The sequence below is a fragment of the Lampris incognitus genome, chromosome 16 (genome assembly GCF_029633865.1).
Source record: "Lampris incognitus isolate fLamInc1 chromosome 16, fLamInc1.hap2, whole genome shotgun sequence".
NCBI classification, from domain to species: domain Eukaryota; kingdom Metazoa; phylum Chordata; class Actinopteri; order Lampriformes; family Lampridae; genus Lampris; species Lampris incognitus.
The window spans coordinates 7,803,237-7,823,678 of NC_079226.1; the positions used below are offsets into that span (position 1 = coordinate 7,803,237).

General features: G+C 43.5%; 1 protein-coding gene across 2 annotated transcripts; it reads left to right on the forward strand.

The window, feature by feature from the left end:
• The first annotated feature begins 925 nt into the window (after positions 1-925).
• On the forward strand, positions 926-20,185 carry galcb (galactosylceramidase b). Of its 2 annotated transcripts, none has more exons than XM_056296052.1 (17): positions 926-1,090; positions 2,224-2,292; positions 2,677-2,740; positions 3,542-3,655; positions 5,658-5,797; positions 6,807-6,845; positions 7,076-7,203; positions 8,712-8,867; positions 10,866-10,990; positions 12,008-12,135; positions 14,263-14,352; positions 14,437-14,526; positions 14,693-14,837; positions 15,519-15,699; positions 19,001-19,164; positions 19,351-19,427; positions 19,730-20,185. In XM_056296052.1, exons 1-17 carry the CDS (start codon positions 950-952, stop codon positions 19,871-19,873), a joined length of 1,995 nt encoding a protein of 664 aa, XP_056152027.1. In that variant the 5' UTR covers positions 926-949; the 3' UTR covers positions 19,874-20,185. The 2 variants fall into 2 exon arrangements, with proteins under 2 accessions (XP_056152027.1, XP_056152026.1); XM_056296051.1 differs by lacking the exon at positions 7,076-7,203 and adding an exon at positions 8,030-8,160.
• The last annotated feature ends 257 nt before the right edge of the window (positions 20,186-20,442 follow it).

The following is a 20,442-nucleotide window of genomic DNA, read 5'->3' on the forward strand; positions in this document are numbered from 1 at the left end:
GTAGCTGTTGTGTCGTCAATGTTTTCTTTTCTTTTCCTTTTTATTATTTTATTTTTTAGTTGGCCTACCCCCCCCCCGGCATGTTTGTTTGCACTGTAGTCATTAATGTAAAACTGTGACGCGTGTACAATTTGTTGTTAATCAACTCCCATATTTTCGTAATATGTGTGTGTGTGTGGTGTTAGTGTGTGTGTTAGTGTAGATAGCAGGACCGAAAACGAAAGCACTTATGATCCTAATTCTTTTTGGAAGTGGTAGGTATTGTCTCAGAGAGTAAGGGAAAAATCCCAGAAAATTAAAATTATGCATAATCGTGCATAAATATGCAAAATATGCATTTTTCTAAAAATGGCTAAAAACCAGTTTTCTCGGCATTTCAGATGATTCTGGGCATCTTTGATTTTTTCACCTATGTATAAAAAAATTTTTCTGGGACTCAGAAATGTTTTGGCATTATGCAAAATAAATGCATTTTTGCAAAAATGCACTTATGATCCTCGTTTTTTTTGGAGGTGGTAGGTATTGTTCCAGAGAGGACCAGAAAAATAGCAGAAAATGAAAATAATTATATTATGCATAATTATGCAAAACATGCATTTTCTAAAAATGGCTAAAAACCACTTTTCTCGGCATTTCAGACGATTCCGAGCCTTTGGGGGGAGGGAGTTGGAGTGGGGGAGGGGGGTTAGGGGCAGGGGGGAAGGCGGTTAGCTGGCAGGGTGAAGAGGAGGGAGATTTAGACGGGTGGATAACCAAACCGCTACATTGTAGCGGGGTGGTTATCCACCCTTCTAGTTAGTCGATAAAGGGGAACTAAAACACCCGCGTGGCCCTTTAAATCTACGTCACCCGGGGCGGCTGGACGGTCACGTGTCTTAAACGGCGGCAGCTGCACCCTATTGGAGACGAGCGCGGCGCTCGGGCAGTGGGACTTCCGCCTCGGGGTAGTATGAATCGTCGGCCAGCGTTGATTTTCGTGCGGCTCCTGTGTCTGGTTTGGGGTTTTTGCACGTGTGAGCGTTACGTCCTGGACGATAAAACCGGATTAGGGAGGGTGTTTGACGGTGTTGGCGGTTTGAGCGGCGGAGGGGTGAGTGGTTCCGTTTGTGAAATGTACTTCCGGGTTCGGTTCTGTGGCTCCGAATCCGCTCGGTTGCCCAGGTGTGCTTCCACATACAAGGGACGTGTCGCGGTGTGGCGCACGTTTGACGACACCACAAGGCGACACACAACACGGTAACAACAGCAGCAGCAGCAACACTGTCGGGATAATGGAGGTTAAACGGGGGTAACACGGCTTGGTAGAGATGAAGAGAAGGCTGTCGCCGCTCACGCACAGGTAGCAGAGCGCTGGACGGAAAGTGAGACTTACACAGCGACACATGGCGGCGGGCACAGGAACTGATGAACACAGTTACTTACTGTCGTTATTATATCGTTACTTACTGTCGTTCTATTGCTACTTACTATCGTTATTATATTGCTACTTACTGTCGTTATTATATTGTTACTTACTGTCGTTATTATATTGTTACTTACTATCGTTGTTATATTGCTACTTACTGTCGTTGTTATATTGTTACTTACTGTCGTTGTTATATTGCTACTTATTGTCGTTATTATATTGTTACTTACTATCGTTGTTATATTGTTACTTACTGTCGTTATTATATTGCTACTTACTATCGTTATTATATTGTTACTTACTATCGTTGTTATATTGTTACTTAGTGTCATTATATTGTTACTTACTATCGTTGTTATATTGTTACTTACTGTCGTTATTATATTGTTACTTACTGTCGTTATTATATTGTTACTATTGTTATTATATTGTTACTTACTATCGTTATTATATTGTTACTTACTATCGTTGTTATATTGTTACTTACTATCGTTATTATATTGTTACTTACTGTCGTTATTATATTGCTACTTACTATCGTTATTATATTGTTACTTACTATCGTTGTTATGTTACTTACTATCGTTATTATATTGTTACTTACTATCGTTATTATATGTTACTTACTATCGTTATTATATTGTTACTTACTATCGTTGTTATATTGTTACTTACTGTCGTTATTATATTGCTACATACTGTCGTTATTATATTGCTACTTACTGTCGTTATTATATTGCTACTTACTATCGTTATTATATTGTTACTTACTATCGTTATGTATATATATATATATATCATTCTGTTGGTTTATACAGGCAACCTCTCGTCTGCTCGTCAACTACGCCGAGCCATACCGCAGTCAGGTGTTGGACTACCTCTTCAAGGTAAGCCCAGCTTCACGCCAGGCTGCACAGGCACGTGTGAGGCTGCTAAAAGACAGCAGCTAACAACACAACTGCTGCTGCCTCTTAATCTTGTGTACATTTTTTAAAAAAAGATTATGTAAACATATCCTGTGTATATTATACTGAAATGGTATATTGATCAGGTAGTATATTAGTATAGGATTAAAATAAGTACATTATTTCATTTTACATTTGCTTGTATCATTTGTCAATGTTTTATTTACTTCAAATTGGTTACCACTTTTGAAGTTCACTTTGGAGAAGTAATTTATGTTCTGTTCTGTTCTAGAGACATGTATGATTTTAGTCTAATCAACAACTTGGATACTCACTATCAGTGCTTTTCTTTTTTTTTTTTTACAGCCAAACTTTGGAGCGTCTTTGCACATACTGAAGGTGGAGATTGGAGGCGATGCCCAAACTACAGGTGAGATTCACACATTGAAGGGGTTAAGTAGTTTACCCTGTTATATGGAGTCAAGTTACATTTGTTTGTATAAACTTTAAATCACGATTATCCATCGATCTATTGATTTTCTTTAAACAGATTAATCATTTAGTCTATAACATTTAAAAAAAAATAATGCCAATCGTAAGTTCGCAGAGCCCAAAGTGATGTCTTAAAACTTTACATTATTTGACCAGCAGCCAACGCCCCCTTAACTATTCATTTTATAACGACAGGAATCAGAGAAAGATGAGCATGTTTTGGCATTCATGAAGCTTCAAACAGAGAGTCTGATGTTTTTACTTGATAAGTGACTTAAATGATTTGTTGATTGCCGATTCAAAATAAGGGCACGGTCAATATTAATGAAATTCTGATCTGTAGTCATCTCACATTAAACGTGTTAACCGGATTGGAAAGATTTGGGTAAAATCTAAAGATGCTTTTTTGGATCTGGTACAGTGAGATATAGTTGTGTAATGTTGTAGGGAATCGCTATCTCTTTAACTGCCAGTATATGTCAGGCAATTTATGCATTAATCACATGGTAACCATATTTCCGACATGCTAGATTGCTATTAAAATATCAGAATATTCCCCATAAAATATAAAGGTTTTTAACGGCTGTGATAAGTGGTTTTCTTGGGTTTTGTGAATGAGACACAGTTTTAAGATACACCAGCTCATAAACTGAATAATTGAATATCTTGTTACTGAAGTGCAATTTAGTGTAAACTTAGCTATTGGTTGAACTACGTCCCTTTACCGTTGTTTTTCTAGATGGAACTGAGCCATCGCACATGCACTACGAGAATGACGAGAACTTCTTTCGGGGCTACGAGTGGTGGCTGATGAAAGAGGCCAAGAAGAGGAACCCAAATATCACACTCATAGGTGATAAAGAGCTTCCAGCTTGTCGTTCTTGCTTGTGCTGCTGCTCACTGCTGTGAATTCAACCCGTCGGGCCAGGGAGCCATTTTATCTGAAAAGGAAACCAGTATGATGTGAAAGTTGGTAACTTGCAGAAGGAGATCCCGTTTATACCCGGTACCAAAATCTTTATCTGGTTATAGTTTCTATGTTAGGGGAAAATACTCCATCCATCCATTATCCAAACCGCTTATCCTGCTCTCAGGGTCGCAAGGATGCTGGAGCCTATCCCGGAAGTCATTGGGCGGTAGGCGGGATGACACCCTGGACAGGCCGCCAGGCCATCACAGGGCCGACACACACACACACACACACGTAGGGAAAAATTTAGTACAGCCGATTCACTTGACCTACATGTCTTTGGACTGTGGGAGGAAACCGGAGCACCCGGAGGAAACCCATGCAGACACGGGGAGAACATGCAACCTCCACACAGAGGACAAACCAGGATGACCCCCAAGGTTGGACTACCCCGGGGCTTGAACCCAGGACCTTCTTGCTGTGAGGCGACTGCGCTAACCACTGTGCCTCCGTGCCGCCTGTGAAAAATACTTGTTGTTGTAAACTGCTAATGCACACAGCCCACGGTGTGTTTGGAATGAGGTTGGCTCTGTGAAACACTTTGTGGAGGTGGTCCGGCTTGACTTGTGATGAGATCCTGGCCATTACCTACCACAACCAAGTAGTAATGTCTTGTAAGGGTGGTGTATGATTTGTCATGAGCTAGGGTCCCTGCAGTCCATCCGGAGAGCAGAAGCACCACTTTGCTTTTAGCTCAGGGAAGTGTTTCAGGCACGTTGTCGTCGTCGTATGATAATGACTTTAGATTTTAGTGCTTACACGTTATTCATAGGTAAAAGAAGAGCAATAGGTGAATGATAGAGAATAGAAATAAAAGATGATGAAACATGTTGAAAGCACATTTAAATGAAACAAAGCAAAGATGATTAGAGAGATCAATAAGAACTTTACAAAAACGTCAATTTAAAAGGAACAAGTTTTGTAAGATGATTTAAAAGATGCATACAGATGCCAATGACATGCAGGTCAGGTGAATCGGCTGAACTAAATTGTCCCCAGGTACAAATTAGTGTGTGTGTGTGTGTGTGTGTGGGCCCTGTGATAGTCTGGTGGCCTGTCCAGGGTGTCTCCCTGCCTGCTGCCCAATGACTGCTGGGATAGGCTCCAGCATCCCTGCGGCCCTGAGAGCAGGAGAAGCAGTTTGGATAATGGATGGATAGATTTAAAAGATGATAACGATGGCTATGTTTGAGGTCAGGGCCCTGAAAGATAAAGCGCCGGTCTTCTTCTTTCAAATAACCATCAGTCGAATAACCTCAGATTGTGCTGTGGCTTATATGGGGTCAAAAGGTCTGCAGTTTAGGTTTGTGGCTGGACTCGGTCATACCTAGGCTGTTCCGGTGGTGTCTGGACACTGCTTGGCATCCTGCGCATCATATTCTTCATACATTTTATAATACCATTATAATTGTGTTATCCTCTTTCAGTGTTTGTATTGTGTAAATTGTGTACACAGAACATCCATTGCACGTTGTCCGTCTTGGGAGAGATCCTCCTCTGTTGCTCTCCCTGAGGTTTCTTCCTATTTTTTTCCCCCTGTTAAAGAGGAGTTGTTCCTTATCCTATGCAAGAGTCTAAGGACAGGATGCTGTGTGGCTGTAAAGCCCCCTGAGGCACATTTGTAATTTGTGATATTGGGCTACACAAATAAAATTGACTTGACTTTTGTAAAAGTTTTCTGTAAATTGTTGAAACTAAGCCAGGTTTTAATCAATGCTTTGTACAGCTCAGTAGGTGGGGTAATGTGTTGAGGTCATGAGGTATCGTGTTGTGCAATATGACGTGACTTGATAATACAAGACACACCTCATATCACCTCAGTGTGTGAAAGGTTTGAAAAACGTGATGCTGAGTTGTTTTGTTTTCATTGTGTGTGTTTGTGTAGGTTTGCCATGGGCGTTTCCTGGTTGGGTAGGCCATGGGAAGAACTGGCCCTACGACTTCCCTGACATCACTGCATCCTATGTGGTGTCCTGGATCATTGGGGCAAAGCAGTACCATGATCTGGACATTAACTACGTCGGGGTGTGTACTTGTGCTACTACTACTGTCTTGGTGCATGCTCAATAATCCAGGTAAGAAAATCAAAGAAGGTTGAATCAGTTCACCTGGATACAACCAGAGCAGGAGGAGGGGGGCCCACGAGAGACCAGTCAGGATCGAGGTCCAGACTAGAAAAAAAATATTTTTTTTAAACAATTGCACAATGCACCAGATTTTCGGGGGGGGGGGGGTATGACGCACTTTGGGCCCCGCGCGGAGGAAGAGAAGAGAGAGGGAATGGTAAGAAAAGGAAACTCGAAAGGAGAAGAGCGAGAGAGAGAGAGAGAGAAAGGAGGAGGACAGAGAGCGAGCAGAGCTGTGAGAAGATGCCAGGTAAAACCGATACGATCACAAGCCACTCGCCACTATTCTGACACCCCACACACACACACACACACACACACACAACCGACGCCACCATCCCTTCCGTCCTTTTCAGACCAAACACTCATCAGCCTCCCCACCACCCACGATAGAGGACACCTCTGCAGACAGTCAGATTGGCACGGCTGCTCGCCGCCCGGGTCCGACATAAGGCTTTGCCCCCGGTAATGAAACTTCCGCAGGTTCATCTACGGAAACCGTGTTACGACTTTTACTTCCTTTAGATCGTCAAGTTTGATTGTCTTCTCAGCACTCCGCCAGGGTTGCGAACGACCATGGCGGGGCTGATCCGAAGACCTCACTAAACTGTCCAATCGGTAGCAGTGATGGGCGATGCGTACAAAGGGCAGGGACTGAATCATTCTGTCAATAAACGTTGTATCCAGACGAACTCGTTCAACCTTCTTTGACTACTAGAAATGAAGAAAATATCCATTCCAAATGAAGAGCCACCGATTGTCTCGGCTGTGGACGTTTAGTGAAGTTTCACTTGATCCATGATGATTGACTTGGGAATTTGTTTTGTGATCGTCTAGTTCCTGAATTTTTAAGTAGATTAGCACAAGAGAAATTGCTGTGTCCCTGAAATGCGGTTTCATTCATTTAGATTTGGAATGAGCGGAACTTTGACAGCAAATACATCAAGGTAATGCTAAACACACTTCTATACTGCCTTTTTTAGAGATGCTCAGTTTAACTTGAAAGTAAATGGAAAGTAGAATTAAAGGTAGGAAAAAAGAAAAACAGCCACCAACATTTTGGTTTTGGTTTTTTTTCCCCACACCAAAGAAATTTTGTGTGAATCACGCAGCAGCAGTCTCTCAGACATGTTCAGTATAGCCATGTTCACTTGAGAGCATGTCCTCTGTCACCAAGGTGCTCCGGGACACATTGGATAAAGTGGGTCTAACAGAGGTTGTCATCATCGCAGCAGATGGCGACTGGAGCATCTCCAATTCTATGATTGTTGACCCCTACCTTAACGATGCTGTTGAGGTGGTTGGGTAAGTAAAGATGGCTCCGGGGCCACGCTCACGGGCGGGGGACCAACAGCCGCTTAAAATTTGCATCCCATCATTTATTTGCCCCAGCTTCAACACAATCACAACTGCCTTGCACATCAATATCACGTCATTTGTGTTGCCTGAAGTGGATTTACAACCCTTAGAACGGATTTCTAAATCTCGTGGCCTGCAGCAGGTGGCATGTGGTATTGGTTATCTGAATCACAAGGTCTTTGTCAAGAGTAGGACATGTCGACTATTTGAGTCTACTTTCACACCCTGACTGGGTAATAAGGAAGTGATCGGTAGCTTCACAAAGTGTAGTTGCCTTCTTTGGTCGTGGCAGAATGTTTGTGGCTGTTTTTCCTTTGCACCTAGACAGCTAAAACAAAGTTCTTTAACGCTAACATCTTGAGCTACAAATGTGCATGCACAAAACGGTGTTAACATTTATGCATGCCATTATGACTCATAAACTGCTGAGAAATTCATTCGGCATGTTGCTGCCTTCGTGTAAAAGCTAGCTAGCTTGATGGGGTTCGTTTCATGTGAACTGAATCTTTATATGGTCATTTGTGTCAAAAGAGTTTAACTTTTGGACCCATAAAACCTGGGGAAACCCCAGAACGCATTCAGACCTTTCGTCAATTGATTTTTTTTTCTATTTTTACTCTCACAGAAAGGATTTCCGTAACTGCGTTTTTTCTTTATGTGACAGTAGCAAATACTGCATAGTCTGTCCCAGTAAAAATGGCCGTGCGTTGACGTTCACTCTCTTCTGCTCTTCTCAATCTGCCCCCCCTGCTACTGTGAGCGGGTAAACTAGCTCTTGCGGTACACGCTGGATAAAAGTGGCTTGGAGAGGGTCAGGATCGTAGCCAGTGATAACCTGTGGGAGCCCATTACCTGGTCTTTGCTGCAAGACCAAGAGCTCAGCAGAGCCGTAGACGTGATAGGGTAGGATCGATCTCTCTGCCCATTAGATGAGTCTGTGTGCTGCATGTCTTGCATGGCCTCTTTTCCCATCCTGGAGATTGTCATGTCAATGACTTTGGATAATCTGCGTTCCTAACCTGATGTTCTCCTCCTCTTTTATTTTAGAGTTTAGTTTTGTTTGTGTGATGAAATACAAATGCTTGGTCACTTGAAATGTGTAAGGGGTTCATGCAACAAGCGATGCCGAGTGTCTACCCTCAAACTATGATTTGTACTAATAAGTATAACTTGTGTACGCTCACAAGAATATTTCAGGTATGTGTGTGTGTGGGTTTATGTTTCTGTGTGTTAGAGCAGTCGCATACCTGTGTTTTGTGTGCTCTTAGGGTTTTCCTGCATGACATATTCTGTGTGTGTGAATATATGAAGGATCTCACGGCCTTATCTTACAAATTATTGTAAAAAAAAAAATTTGCGATTGACAATTCTTTAGAGTACTTGGCCCTTTGGAATGAAACCACTAATTGTGTGTGTGTGTGTGTCTCTGTCTCTGTCTCTCTCTCTCCTGGCAGAGCCCACTACCCAGGCACCACCACGGTGATGGCGGCCCTGAAGACCCAGAAGAAGCTGTGGTCATCAGAGGACTACAGCACCTTCAATGATGAGGTAGGAGGAGGCTGCTGGGCTCGCATTCTCAACCAGAACTACATCAACGGACTCATGACTTCGTGAGTACCCCAAAGCATCACTTTGTGGCAATGTAGATGGGCCAAACTGTACCCGGTCATGTCCAACTTTATATATCTATATATATATGTGTGTGTGTGTGTGTGGGGGGGGTTGATCGATTAAAAAAGAATTTAACTAGTTAATCACACAGTTTGCAGCGATCATTCATTTTTTTTTCTTCTTAAGACTAATGTATGTAAAAATTGGATATCTAAATGTAAAATAACCGAATTAATGTAGAATCAACACAAAGGAAGCATTTAAATTCAAATATAATTTTTTAATAGCATCTTTTTAACTTTGAACAGATTCTCTCCTGTGAGCTACAGATTTCCAATAAAACCATCAAGGCCATCAAACCTGACTGTCAGCTTGAAAGGCATATTTCTTATGTGCACTAACAGAAATAACAACACAACCCAGGCCTGTATGCTGAAGTGCCAGCTGAATTTCAAAACCGTCAAGGCCATAAAATTAGATATCAGCTTAGAAGACAATAATGTCTTGTATGCACTGATATAAATGATAATTAACAACAAACAATGTGTTCCATGTTCAAAGTGCCAGTGTCGTGAATTCATCACGTGTTCATCACAGAGCCTCATATACGCCAAATGACCCAGCATAGAAGAATAACTGATATTGTCCGTGAGGGGATGAGGGCTGGGAAGAAATGAAGCCCCCTGCTGTGAGAGAGCAGAGATGAAGATTACACACCGGAACAGTCCAGCGAGGAGCAGAGGAGGAACCAGACAGCTCTCGCTCTGCATGATGAGTTAGGAATTAGAGGCACAGATACAGATCAGTTTTACGAGTTACGAATTGATATGAGACTGTATTAGTACCATGATCAACCGAATCCTCCAATATGCCCCATACTGGTTGTTCCCTTCATGTGACAACAGTCTCCCATATTCTTCATATGTCTTGACTTTGGGGCAGGGTGGCAAGACGAAAGCCTTTACACGCAAAACAAAAACATCCATGCCCAACTAAATGTTGCAAAAATATACATACGCTCTCCAAAAACCATGTGGGAAAATGTGTTATGGTCTGATGAGACCAAGGTTGAACTTTTTGGCTATAATTCCAAAAGGTGTGTTTGGTGCAAAGGCAACACAGCACATCACCAGAAGAAGAGCAGACCCATGGTGAAGCATGGCGGAGGCAGCATCACCTCCTTCTGTTCAGCCGGAACTGGAGCTTTGGTCGAGGTGGAGGGAATCAGGAATATCTCCAAATACCAGTCGATTTTGGTGGCAAACCTTCAGGCATCAGCCGGAAAGCTGAAGATGAGGAGGAGTTTCACCTTTCAGCACAACAACGACCCAAAGCGTACATCCAGCTCAACAAAGGAGCGGCTTCACCGGAAGAAGATCAGCGTTTTGGATCGGCCCAGCCAGAGTCCAGACCAGCATCCAATAGAAGATCTGTGGGGTGACCCGAAGAGGGCTGTACAGGAGATGCCCTCCCAATCTGACGGATCTGGAACATTTTTGCAAGTTACAGTGGAAAAATACTGCCAAGTCACAAGATGCACAAGCTGGTAGACTCTCACCCAAAGAGACGGAGTGCTGTGTTAAAATGAAACAAAGTATTAGTTTAGGGGTGTGCACAATTATACAACCAGGTTATTGTACATTTATTTTTTTCCCTAAAATGTTTCTGATTTTTGAATTTTTTTTATAGGTTGTGATTTAGGGGAAAAAAAGTGGAAAGTTCTGATATTTATCTTGCTTTAATTTTTTTACATCACAAAAACCTGCCGTCTTAACAGGGGTGTGTAGACTTTTTATATTTTGTGTGTGTGTGTTTGTGTATTGAAGTATTTAACAACTATTTGCAAGAGAAAATATTTTCACTTTTTTAAGTAGTCAGGAAAATAACAGATTTCATTCTGAAGGAGTTGGGTATGGAAGAAAATGCCTGCTTGATACTCTGTCTGTTGCTTTCTGTGTCTGTTGCTTTCTGGTTGATTACTCCAACTGTTATTCCAGCACGATCTCCTGGAACTTGGTTGCCAGCTACTATGAGAAGCTGCCATTTGGCCGAGACGGGCTGATGACAGCTGAAGAGCCGTGGAGTGGCAACTATGTGGTGGAGTCCCCCATCTGGATCACTGGTCTGTTTTCTTACATCCTGCATTTACTGTTACACATTTATTCACGTAGCATGAATAGCACAGAGATTATTAAATGGAGGGAATTAATTTAACTTGACTAATCAGGATAGCAGATGCTGAGATGTTTCAAAAATAAAGACGGAGCACATTTATCTGAATGGACTGGATTATGGCTGCAGCATTTTCTTGTGTTGGTATGTCCTGTCAACACAATTGATTCTCTTGAAGAGAATTTTTTTTTTTTTAATGTGTGGGATGTACTGAAATCTCCACTGAGCCTTTGTGCTTAGTGTTTGGAGAGGTTGCAGTCAGAAGTTATTAAGAGTAACTTCTTTCGTGGGCATCCGGGTAGTGTAGCAGTCTATTCCGTTGCCTACCAACACGGGGATCGCCAGTTCGAATCCCCTTGTTACCTCCGGCTTGGTCGGGCGTCCCTACAGACACAATTGGCCGTGTCTGCAGGTGGGAAGCCGCCGGATGTGAGTATGTGTCCTGGTCGCTGCACTAGCGCCTCCTTCGGTCGGTCGGGGCGCCTGTTCAGGGGGTGGGGGAACTGGGGGGAATAGCGTGATCCTCCCACGTGCTACGTCCCCCTGGTGAAACTCCTCACTGTCAGGTGAAAAGAAGCGGCTGGTGACTCCGCATGTATCGGGGGGGACATGTGGTAGTCTGCAGCCCTCCCCGGATCGGCAGAGGGGGTGGAGCAGCGACCGGAACGGCTCGGAAGAATGGGGTAATTGGCCGGATACAACTGGGGAGAAAAAGGGGGAAAAATCACCCCCCCCCCAAGTAACTCTTTTCTCTTCTGCTTTTTTCTTTTTTTTGCTGAAATGTGATTTTTACATTTTTCAGCTATTGATACCAGCATCCAACAACTGCTAACAATGTCTTGCAACAAATATCTGAAGACCTGAAACAGACACAGGCGGTGAAGTTGATCTTTGTAACGACGATGTAAATTGAGAGATACTGTAAAAAGTAAATGTTGGTTTGCATTATATTGTCTCCCTCTCCTAGCTCATACCACACAGTTCACGCAGCCAGGCTGGACCTACCTGCAGACTGTGGGACATCTAGCACACGGAGGAAGTTATGTAGCCCTGACTGATGGCAAAGGCAATCTGACCGTTGTAGTGGAGACCATGGCAAGTTTGTTTTTTGGTTGTCTTATTGGTGAAACAGTTTTTTGGGTAAATGTACGCGGACTTTTTTTTTTTAATTTAGGCTGTTGCTGGCCAAGGGACAGCATGTCTATGTGCTCTACCATTTTTATGTTGACTACACTCGGTTATACATGCCACTAAAGTACGCAGATCCTAGCGCCCTAGCCAATCTCACAACCTGCCCTCTCCTACATTAAATCCTGGATGTCCGAAAATGTTCTTAAATTTAATGATGATGAGGTCATTCTGTTCGGCCCCGAAAACTCCATCAGCCCTTTTGATACTAATCTTGGTGGTCTGTCAGGTAGTCTTTGGCAGGCTGCTAGGAATCTTGGGGTAATATTTGATGATAACCTTGGTTTTGATAATCAAATCAAACGTGTTATACAGTCATGCTCTCTCCAGCTCAAGGTAATCGCAAAAGTTAGGTCATTTTTATCAATTACCAATCTGCAAAAAGTTGTACATGCTTTTATTTATTCTTGAATTGACTATTGCAATGCACTTTACTCGGGTATCAGCAAGGGCTCCCTCCAGTGTCTGCAGTTGGTTCCAAACGCCGCTGCTTGGCTCGTTACCAGGACAAAGAGGCATGACCGTATCACTCCTGTGCTTGCCTCCCTACACTGGCTCCCTGTTATATTTGGAATTGATTTAAAATTTTAAGGCTCACTTTTTAAGGTCGGGTGTCGGCCCTGTGATGGTCTGGTGGCCTGTCCAGGATGTCTCCCCGCCTGCCACCCCATGACAGCCGGGATGGGCTCCAGCATCCCGCGACCCCAATTGGCATAAGCAGCTTGGATGGATGGATGCATAGGCTGTTACTTTTTTATTTCCCGACAAGAGAGCGGTGCTGCTTTTTCTCCCCTTACATTTATTGGACTGTCAAGTCGTCTGATTTCATCCTTATAACTCATTTAATATGAGTTATAGTTACAGTCATTGATTTGCAGGCTGTCTAGTAGGGCTGCACAATCAATCCCGTATATTAATTAATCTTGATATTTGCTTCTACAATTGATTGACTGGCTGGATGTGATTATTCACGCTGGGTTTAGCTTGCTCTGGTGTCAAAGAAAGTATTTTGATTTTGAAGATTGTGCATTTTGAATGTTTATTAATTTATAGGTTTTTAAAATGCATTATGAATATGAAGGCAGTTTTATATTGATTTAAAATGCTGAATATAACAATTCTGTCCCCCGAAATGGATGAATAACTGTGATAATCTGGGCGGCACGGTGGCCCAGTGGTTAGCGCTGTCGCCTCACAGCAAGAAGGTCCTGGGTTCGAACTCCAGAGTTGATCCCCGGGCACAGCATGAAGGCAGCAGCCCTCTGCTCCTAGCTACACAGATCACAGCCAGGATGGGTTCATTTGCAGTAAATGAATTTCCCCAAGGGGATTAATAAAGGGAACTTGATTCTAATTTTAAATAATCATGATTGTAATATTGAGCAAAATAATCATGAATATCATTTGAGCCATACTTGTGCAGCCCAAAGTTATAGTGACCTTAGTTTTCCATCATATTCAGTTCTTTATTTTTGAGATAGCTTGGCATAATTACAGTAATCTCAAGTAAAAATGCATCTTTTAGAATTAGTTGGTGATGAATGTCATTTAGCACTAATTAGAAGTTGGCTGTTTGGAATGTCCCTTGCGCTTTCCTCACCACAGTTGGAACAGATTCTGCCTGTCCAGTACTCGCCAAGTTTTATTTTAGTTTCATATATTTATATATTTAAGTCTCTCCGACCTGGCTGGCCCCGATCTTTACATGAGAAAATTCACATAATTGTAAAGCGCTTTGAGTGGCTGTTGCAGCTAGAAAAGCGCTATATAAAATGCAGTTTGATTGATTGATTGACTGTTAATGTAGAGTATGAGCTTCATAAATTTAAAATGCCTATAATACATAAAATCACAAAAGTTAATGTTTTATTTAAAATGTAAGTTGGGCTCAAGTATCTCAAGTATAGTTGCCAAATGCCTGTTTCAGTTGTGTTGAGACATTATCATCTCAGCTAGAGTTGAAGTTGGACTGCAAGAATAAAAAACCACCAATATTGCACATGAGTTTCACAATCTTTTTCCTTCCCTTTTCAGACTCATGACCACTCGGTTTGCATTAGACCTCCACTTCCACCCTACAACCTCACATCCCAGAGTGCAGTGTTCCAGTTGAAGGGGTCTTTCGTAAGTCACTCTGCAATGGTGGTTAAACCGTGGATGGATACTGGCTGACACTTTGTCTCATGCGGGCATCTCTGTTTCTCCCAGGCCTCCATCGGGGAACTCCAAGTGTGGCGGTCGAGGTTTAATTTCAAGACAAAAAAGCCAACCTTCTTCGAACAACTCACTCCACTGAAGGTAAAAGAGGAGTGGAAATGGTTAAATGGATCATCTGTGTTACAGTGGTACTGTGAGCCCAGTTATATGAGATTTACAGAAATGCTCTGACACGGTGTGTGATGTTTTAACACATCCGGGTCTTTGAAGTTCTGAAATTATTTTCATGTTTTTATGCTGGCTGCAGCTTTTGGATGGCACCTTCAACCTAAGTCTGGGTGAAGATGAGGTTTATACGTTAACAACCATTACAACAGGCCTGAAAGGAAGTTACGCAGCGCCACCTCCCTCAGCTCGCTTCCCAAAAGTCTACAAGGACGACTTTAACGTTGGTAAGGACTGCCAGAACTGGAAGATGTACCACATGTAAAGAATGAAGATATTTAAATCAACTGAAAGAACTTCATAAAACTTAAAGCAATTTTTACAGAATTGTTTCCTGGAGTAGACTCACCAAAGCTGTGCACATACATAGTCATAAAATATGAAGGCTTTGTATGTATTTAGTCTGTTGTAACCTAAAATCAAAGGAAAATGCAACCACTGGAGATTGGTCTGGACGGGCATCGTTAAAGCAACAGGAAGGGGAGTCGCCCAGAGATTCTCTAACCTCGGAAGAAAGCAGCTACTGCTTTCTACACTGGAGGGAACAGATAGTCTCATGACCCCTGAGCAATCTGGACAGAAGAACATTTGTATTGTGTTGTATTGTAATACTTGTATTGGGGGGTTGGGATTCAACACAGTCCCAAACACCCTGTACCCTCACTAATTGGCACCAGCTCCTGTCCTGCCTAACTCATCCTGTCCCACCCTGTTATTTGTGGTCTATCCAAGTGTTCTTGATGACAAGGAAGGCTATGGCATGGAGCTGAGACCTCTTGGTATTTAACTGTATGGTTGTAAAATATGTCAGATTTAACTATGTATGTGCTCATCTTAAGAAGTAGAATTACTATACTGATCTAAACTTATTTTGGCCTCCGTCTTTCCTTGAATTTGACCCCTTACAGCCAACCCCCATTTCTCGGAAGCTCCGAACTTTGCTGACCAGACGGGGGTGTTTGAGTACTACATGAACTTAACCGATCCGGGGCCTCACGTCTTTACCCTGCGCCAGGTCCTGACCCAGAGGCCAGTCACTTGGGTGGCTGACGCCGACCAGACCATCAGTGTCATAGGGGACTATAAATGGTGAGCTCACAGGAGTGAGAAGGCGTTCCGGGATTTCTGGTTGGTGTTGCAGTCACGTCGGCAAAAAATTGAGGTGCTCAAGGAAAACCTGAGAAAAGGCTGTAAATGGGGTTTCTATACGTTATCCATAACAATGCATCTGAACTCTGTTTTGATGCGGTCTTAAGCATATCTGACTCCCCAGCAGAGCTTTACACTCATTTTTTCTTCAGACTGAGTTCATGCCCATTGGTCTGTGCCTTGGTTTTGAGTTTTCGTCTTTCTTTTTTTTTTGTCTCCTCCCACTGTTTTGCAAATTTCCCATGATGTAGCCCATGATGAAGACATTAAACTGGGAAAAAGATAGGTAAGGGTGGTCAGTTATTGCAAAATAACCATGACTCCAGTGGGTGAGTTGGTGGGGAATATGAGTAAATTTTTCTAAAGAGCCTATCAAGCCTAAATGATCCCAAACTTTGTTTACAATTGCAGCTGGATGTACTTTATGACTCTGCCATTGGGCCCACCCTGTCGGCCATGTTGGATTTTCTGCACCCAACTTGCGGGTCATATGCGCTGATAACATTCATCATTCACACCTTCAGTTTCCAGCTTCATACTCATCACTCTGTCCGACACTGTCTTCACTTCCAATATGCTCTTGACTCACTGTTATAATAAATTATTTCTGATTTTTGCCTTTTTCTCACAATTTAGTGGCCAATCGATCCCTATTTTAGTTCAAACCCCCACCCTCGTACTGCATGCATTCGCCAACTGCATCTCTCTGGCCGGCAGTCTCGAAGGATTCGCCTTGTCACGAAAGTGGCAAGGCGAATCCAGGCCAAACCACTGCTTTTTCCGACACACACAGACGCATTCATGTGACGAACACAAGCCAACGACACCCCCCTCCCGAATACAGCGTTGCCAATTATTGCTGCTTCGTCGAGTCCGGCCATAGTCGGATCTGACGAGACCGGGGCGCGAACCCCAGTCCTCAGTGGGCAACTGGATCGACACAAAGCCAATGCTTAGACCACTACACCACCGCGGACCGACATACTCTTCCTTCAGAATTCCCCCTACCTCATTTCTCCTTCTATTTGCACCATAGTTAAAGAGTTTGAACCCACTCCAGTGCTCCTGGCCTTACTCCCTTTACACCTGGTCTCTTGCACACACAGTATATCTACCTTCCTTCTCTCCATCATATCAGCCAGCTCTCTCCCTCTACCAGTCGTAGTGCCAACATTCAATGTTCCGACGCTCACCTCCACACTCCTACCCGTCCTCCTCTCCTGCTGCCTCTGGACATGCCTTCTCCCTCTCCTTCTCCTTCCCCCAACAGTAGCATAGTTTCCACCGGCACCTTGTTGGCCAGCAGTACCGGTGGCGGTCATTGGTAACTCGGGCCTCAACCAATCCGGTATGGAAATCTGATTTATGATCCGCATATTTGATTTGGCAAAGGTTCTACATCGGATGCCCTTCCTGGCACAACCCTCCCCGTTTATCCGGGCTTGGGACCAGCACTAAGAATGCACTGGCTTGTGCTTCCTCAGGGGCTGGGTTAAGTGGCTGGTCCATGCCTTGTAATATTGTGGAAATATTATTCCACAATAGACTAATTCTTAAATGCAACGTATCAGGTCAGGGGTCTGAAGGCCGCCAGACAGATCTACATCATCATCATCATAATGTTTACACAAAAACCTGTTGTGCTTCACAACGAAGTGGAACGGAAATAAAAGAAGTGCAGCTATGGGATGATTTATTTTGTATGGCAACAGCTGGTAGAATAATTGACAGTAATAACTTATAGATTTGAAATACATCATACTAACTGATGGTGCAGCAATATGAGGGGTGAGCAGGGATGTCTCATTTTGTTAAATTCCTGTTGCTTCGACTCCTCTCCTCGTGCTTCTCTAACATGTGTTACATGTTTATGTACGTGATTGTGACACGTCTATGCAACAGGGAGGGTCCAAGATGAAGGCGGACATGACTTAGGCTTTATTTAATAATGTCTTTCATTCGTTCACTCACACAGGCCGGTGCTCTCTGGTGCTGGAGCTGTTCCCTTGCTTTCTCCTTTCAGAGCGTGTAACTCCCCTTTTCTCTCTCCCTTCAGCCCTGTGTTGCACCCAGGACCCAGCCTCACTGCAGTATACAAGGACAGGTTGTTAGTTTGACACACCCGACACTGATCACTAATCAGCCCCCCTATCGCGTCTGCTGTCCTGCAAGCCACGCTCCCTCTCTCCGCCCGCAGCTGAGGCCACACCACACACCCCTACCGTTGTTTATTTGCATATAGAGTAGGTAAGTGATCTGATCACAAGTGGTCCCTCAAGACGCATGTGGAGATGCATTTTAATGCCAGGGCTGAACGGACACATATAGAACTGTCCCCTTGTAATCAGATCACCCGAGACGCATGCTGATGCCAGGTGTAAACAGCCTCTGCGACACGGAGGAGAGGCCAGAAGCAGTGCGACCAGAAGTGACAGCTAAACTTGTCTCAGTGTAGGTTTTTTTTTTCTGTTTTATAGGCGCTGTGAAAAAACGCTCAGGGCACGGTCACACATGCACGAAATTATCATTGGCGAATAGTTGCTTCCCGTTCACATCCATTCTATGCGTGGGAAGGGGCCAATAATATATTCGCTTCCAGTGGCATATCAAATGTGCAATTTCGCCAGTCAGAGTTCACCAAACTTGAGCTCCACGTGAAGTGAAGATGCCAATGTGCTTGCCACCGAAAGCAATTCGCCCCGTCCCTTGCGTAGAATGGAAGTGAACGGGCGCCAGTGTTAATTTTGTGCCGCCTTGCCTGGTAGGTGCCCACTGTTCTGGTGCGATTTCGCCTGCAAACGCCTCACCTTCCCTCAGTTGGCCACTTATGGGCATTCCCCGGTTCACTGCTGTGGGCATGTTTTCTGAAGCGGCGGAGGAGGGCTGGGTTGACGTCTCCTGAAATTTTTTAATTGAACCCCACGACCGCTATAATCAGCTTTTCCTGCTTATTTTACGCAGCTCGGTTCAGTTCAGGACCCACAAGGGAGGAAAGATTCTACTTCCATTGGATAATCGCATCACGTTTGCCAGATTCATATGCATAATGTTGAGCTTGGCCCACCTTCCTGACACGACTCAAACGGCCGGATTCATTAACATGATGGGGGGGGGGGCATCACTTCTTCAAGAAGGATGCTTTACCGCCAGCCACCCGCCACTGTTCACGTTCGTGTAAAGAAAAGGGTGCAGACAGTTGAAATTGTGAACATAGCCGTATGTTCTGATGTGTGTCTTCCAGGGACAACCTAAAGGTTTCATGTGACGTCTTCATGGAGACTGTTAAGACGGGTGGTGTGTATATCGCGGCAAGAGTGGACAAGGGAGGCCAATCTGTTCGCAGCGCTAGGGGAGTTTTCTACTGGGTGTTTGCAGACGGCACCTACAAAGTTACCAATGACATTGGTCAGTAAACTCTCCAACTACCTCCTGTTCACCAAGTTGGGAGGACTGAATGCTGTAATGATAATTATATACAACAAAGTGGAACAACTATCTGGAGCTTCATCCAGTAGCTGGGTGGATTGGTTCTGTCATTGTTATATCCTGGAGCAATCGGCTGCATTAATTTTGTTCTCGTTTCCTCAACAGCTGGTCAGACTGTGCTTGCTGAAGGGCAGTCTGGTACCCGAGCATATGGCTGGCACACGTTGTCCCTCACCGTTAAGGTACGTTATCCTCGCTCTGAATCAGTTCCTATCTTGAGCTTTTGGTGCTCGTTCAACAACGTGTCAAAAAAATCACCACTTGTGCCATCAGATTTTGACTGTTCCTGTAACCCGGATGCACAATAGTCAGTGTAGTCCTGAAGTGTAAACGGCAATGCAGCTTCTCTTAACCCTTATTCTTGGGAGAGGCAGATATCTCTGCCTCTCACACTTGTATTCAAGTTATAGAAAATAATAGGCGTACAGTAAGGGGGAAGTACACTGACTGCATCAATTCATTGTTGGCTTCTGATTCCCTCCAGGGCCAGTACGCTTCAGGGCTGCTGAACGGGTATCCGCTGTGGAAGGACGTTGTGGTAATTGGGCCAAAGAACGGCTGGGCAGCTATAGGAACACACTCATTTGAACTGGCTCAGTTTGACAACTTTGCCGTTGCAGCAGAATGATTGATTCATGCGATTTTTGTGATTGTCCTACTGAACCTTTGCTGTGATTATGCCTTAATTAATTTATTAACTTCATTAATGTTCCATTGAACCAGTTCATGCCATTTTTATTTTTATCATGACGCAACGTGGAGGTGGATCCAGTTTAGATTTTTTTTTTTTTTCCGTTTGGAAAATCGGCTATGGTACACTTACTTTAAAAGCACAGGAAAATCTATTTTGATACTTTAACTCACAGAACACTTAAAAATAGGTTGGGGAAAAGTTTGTTTTGTTAAAGGCTGATGTTTGTTTTCAATAAAGTGTTTAATATATTTCTATGACTTTTATGGCTCACGTAATGGTTAAACTATGGGCTAAGGTTAACGTACAAACTCGGTCAGATGGAAAAAAAAAACAAAGCTTTTAAAAAGTTGGTTGAGTTGAGCTTCAAACTTTATGGAAACAACTTAATTGCCATCATATGACCTTCTAAATTTTATACTTCCTCAGTTGAATAAGGTGACACTGGAGCCAGCGGCCGCACCAGTGCCTGCAGTTTAACACCAAGAAGGGAAACGTCTGATTCA

What these genes read in the sequence shown, in the direction of transcription:
- galcb (XM_056296051.1), top strand. Translation starts at nt 950, where the DNA reads ATGAATCGTCGGCCAGCGTTGATTTTCGTGCGGCTCCTGTGTCTGGTT. An exon ending in TGTTGGACTACCTCTTCAAG is followed by an intron (nt 2,293 to 2,676) that starts GTAAGCCCAGCT and finishes TTTTTTTTACAG; the next exon opens with CCAAACTTTGGAGCGTCTTT. An exon ending in AGAGCCGTAGACGTGATAGG is followed by an intron (nt 8,161 to 8,711) that starts GTAGGATCGATC and finishes CTCTCCTGGCAG; the next exon opens with AGCCCACTACCCAGGCACCA.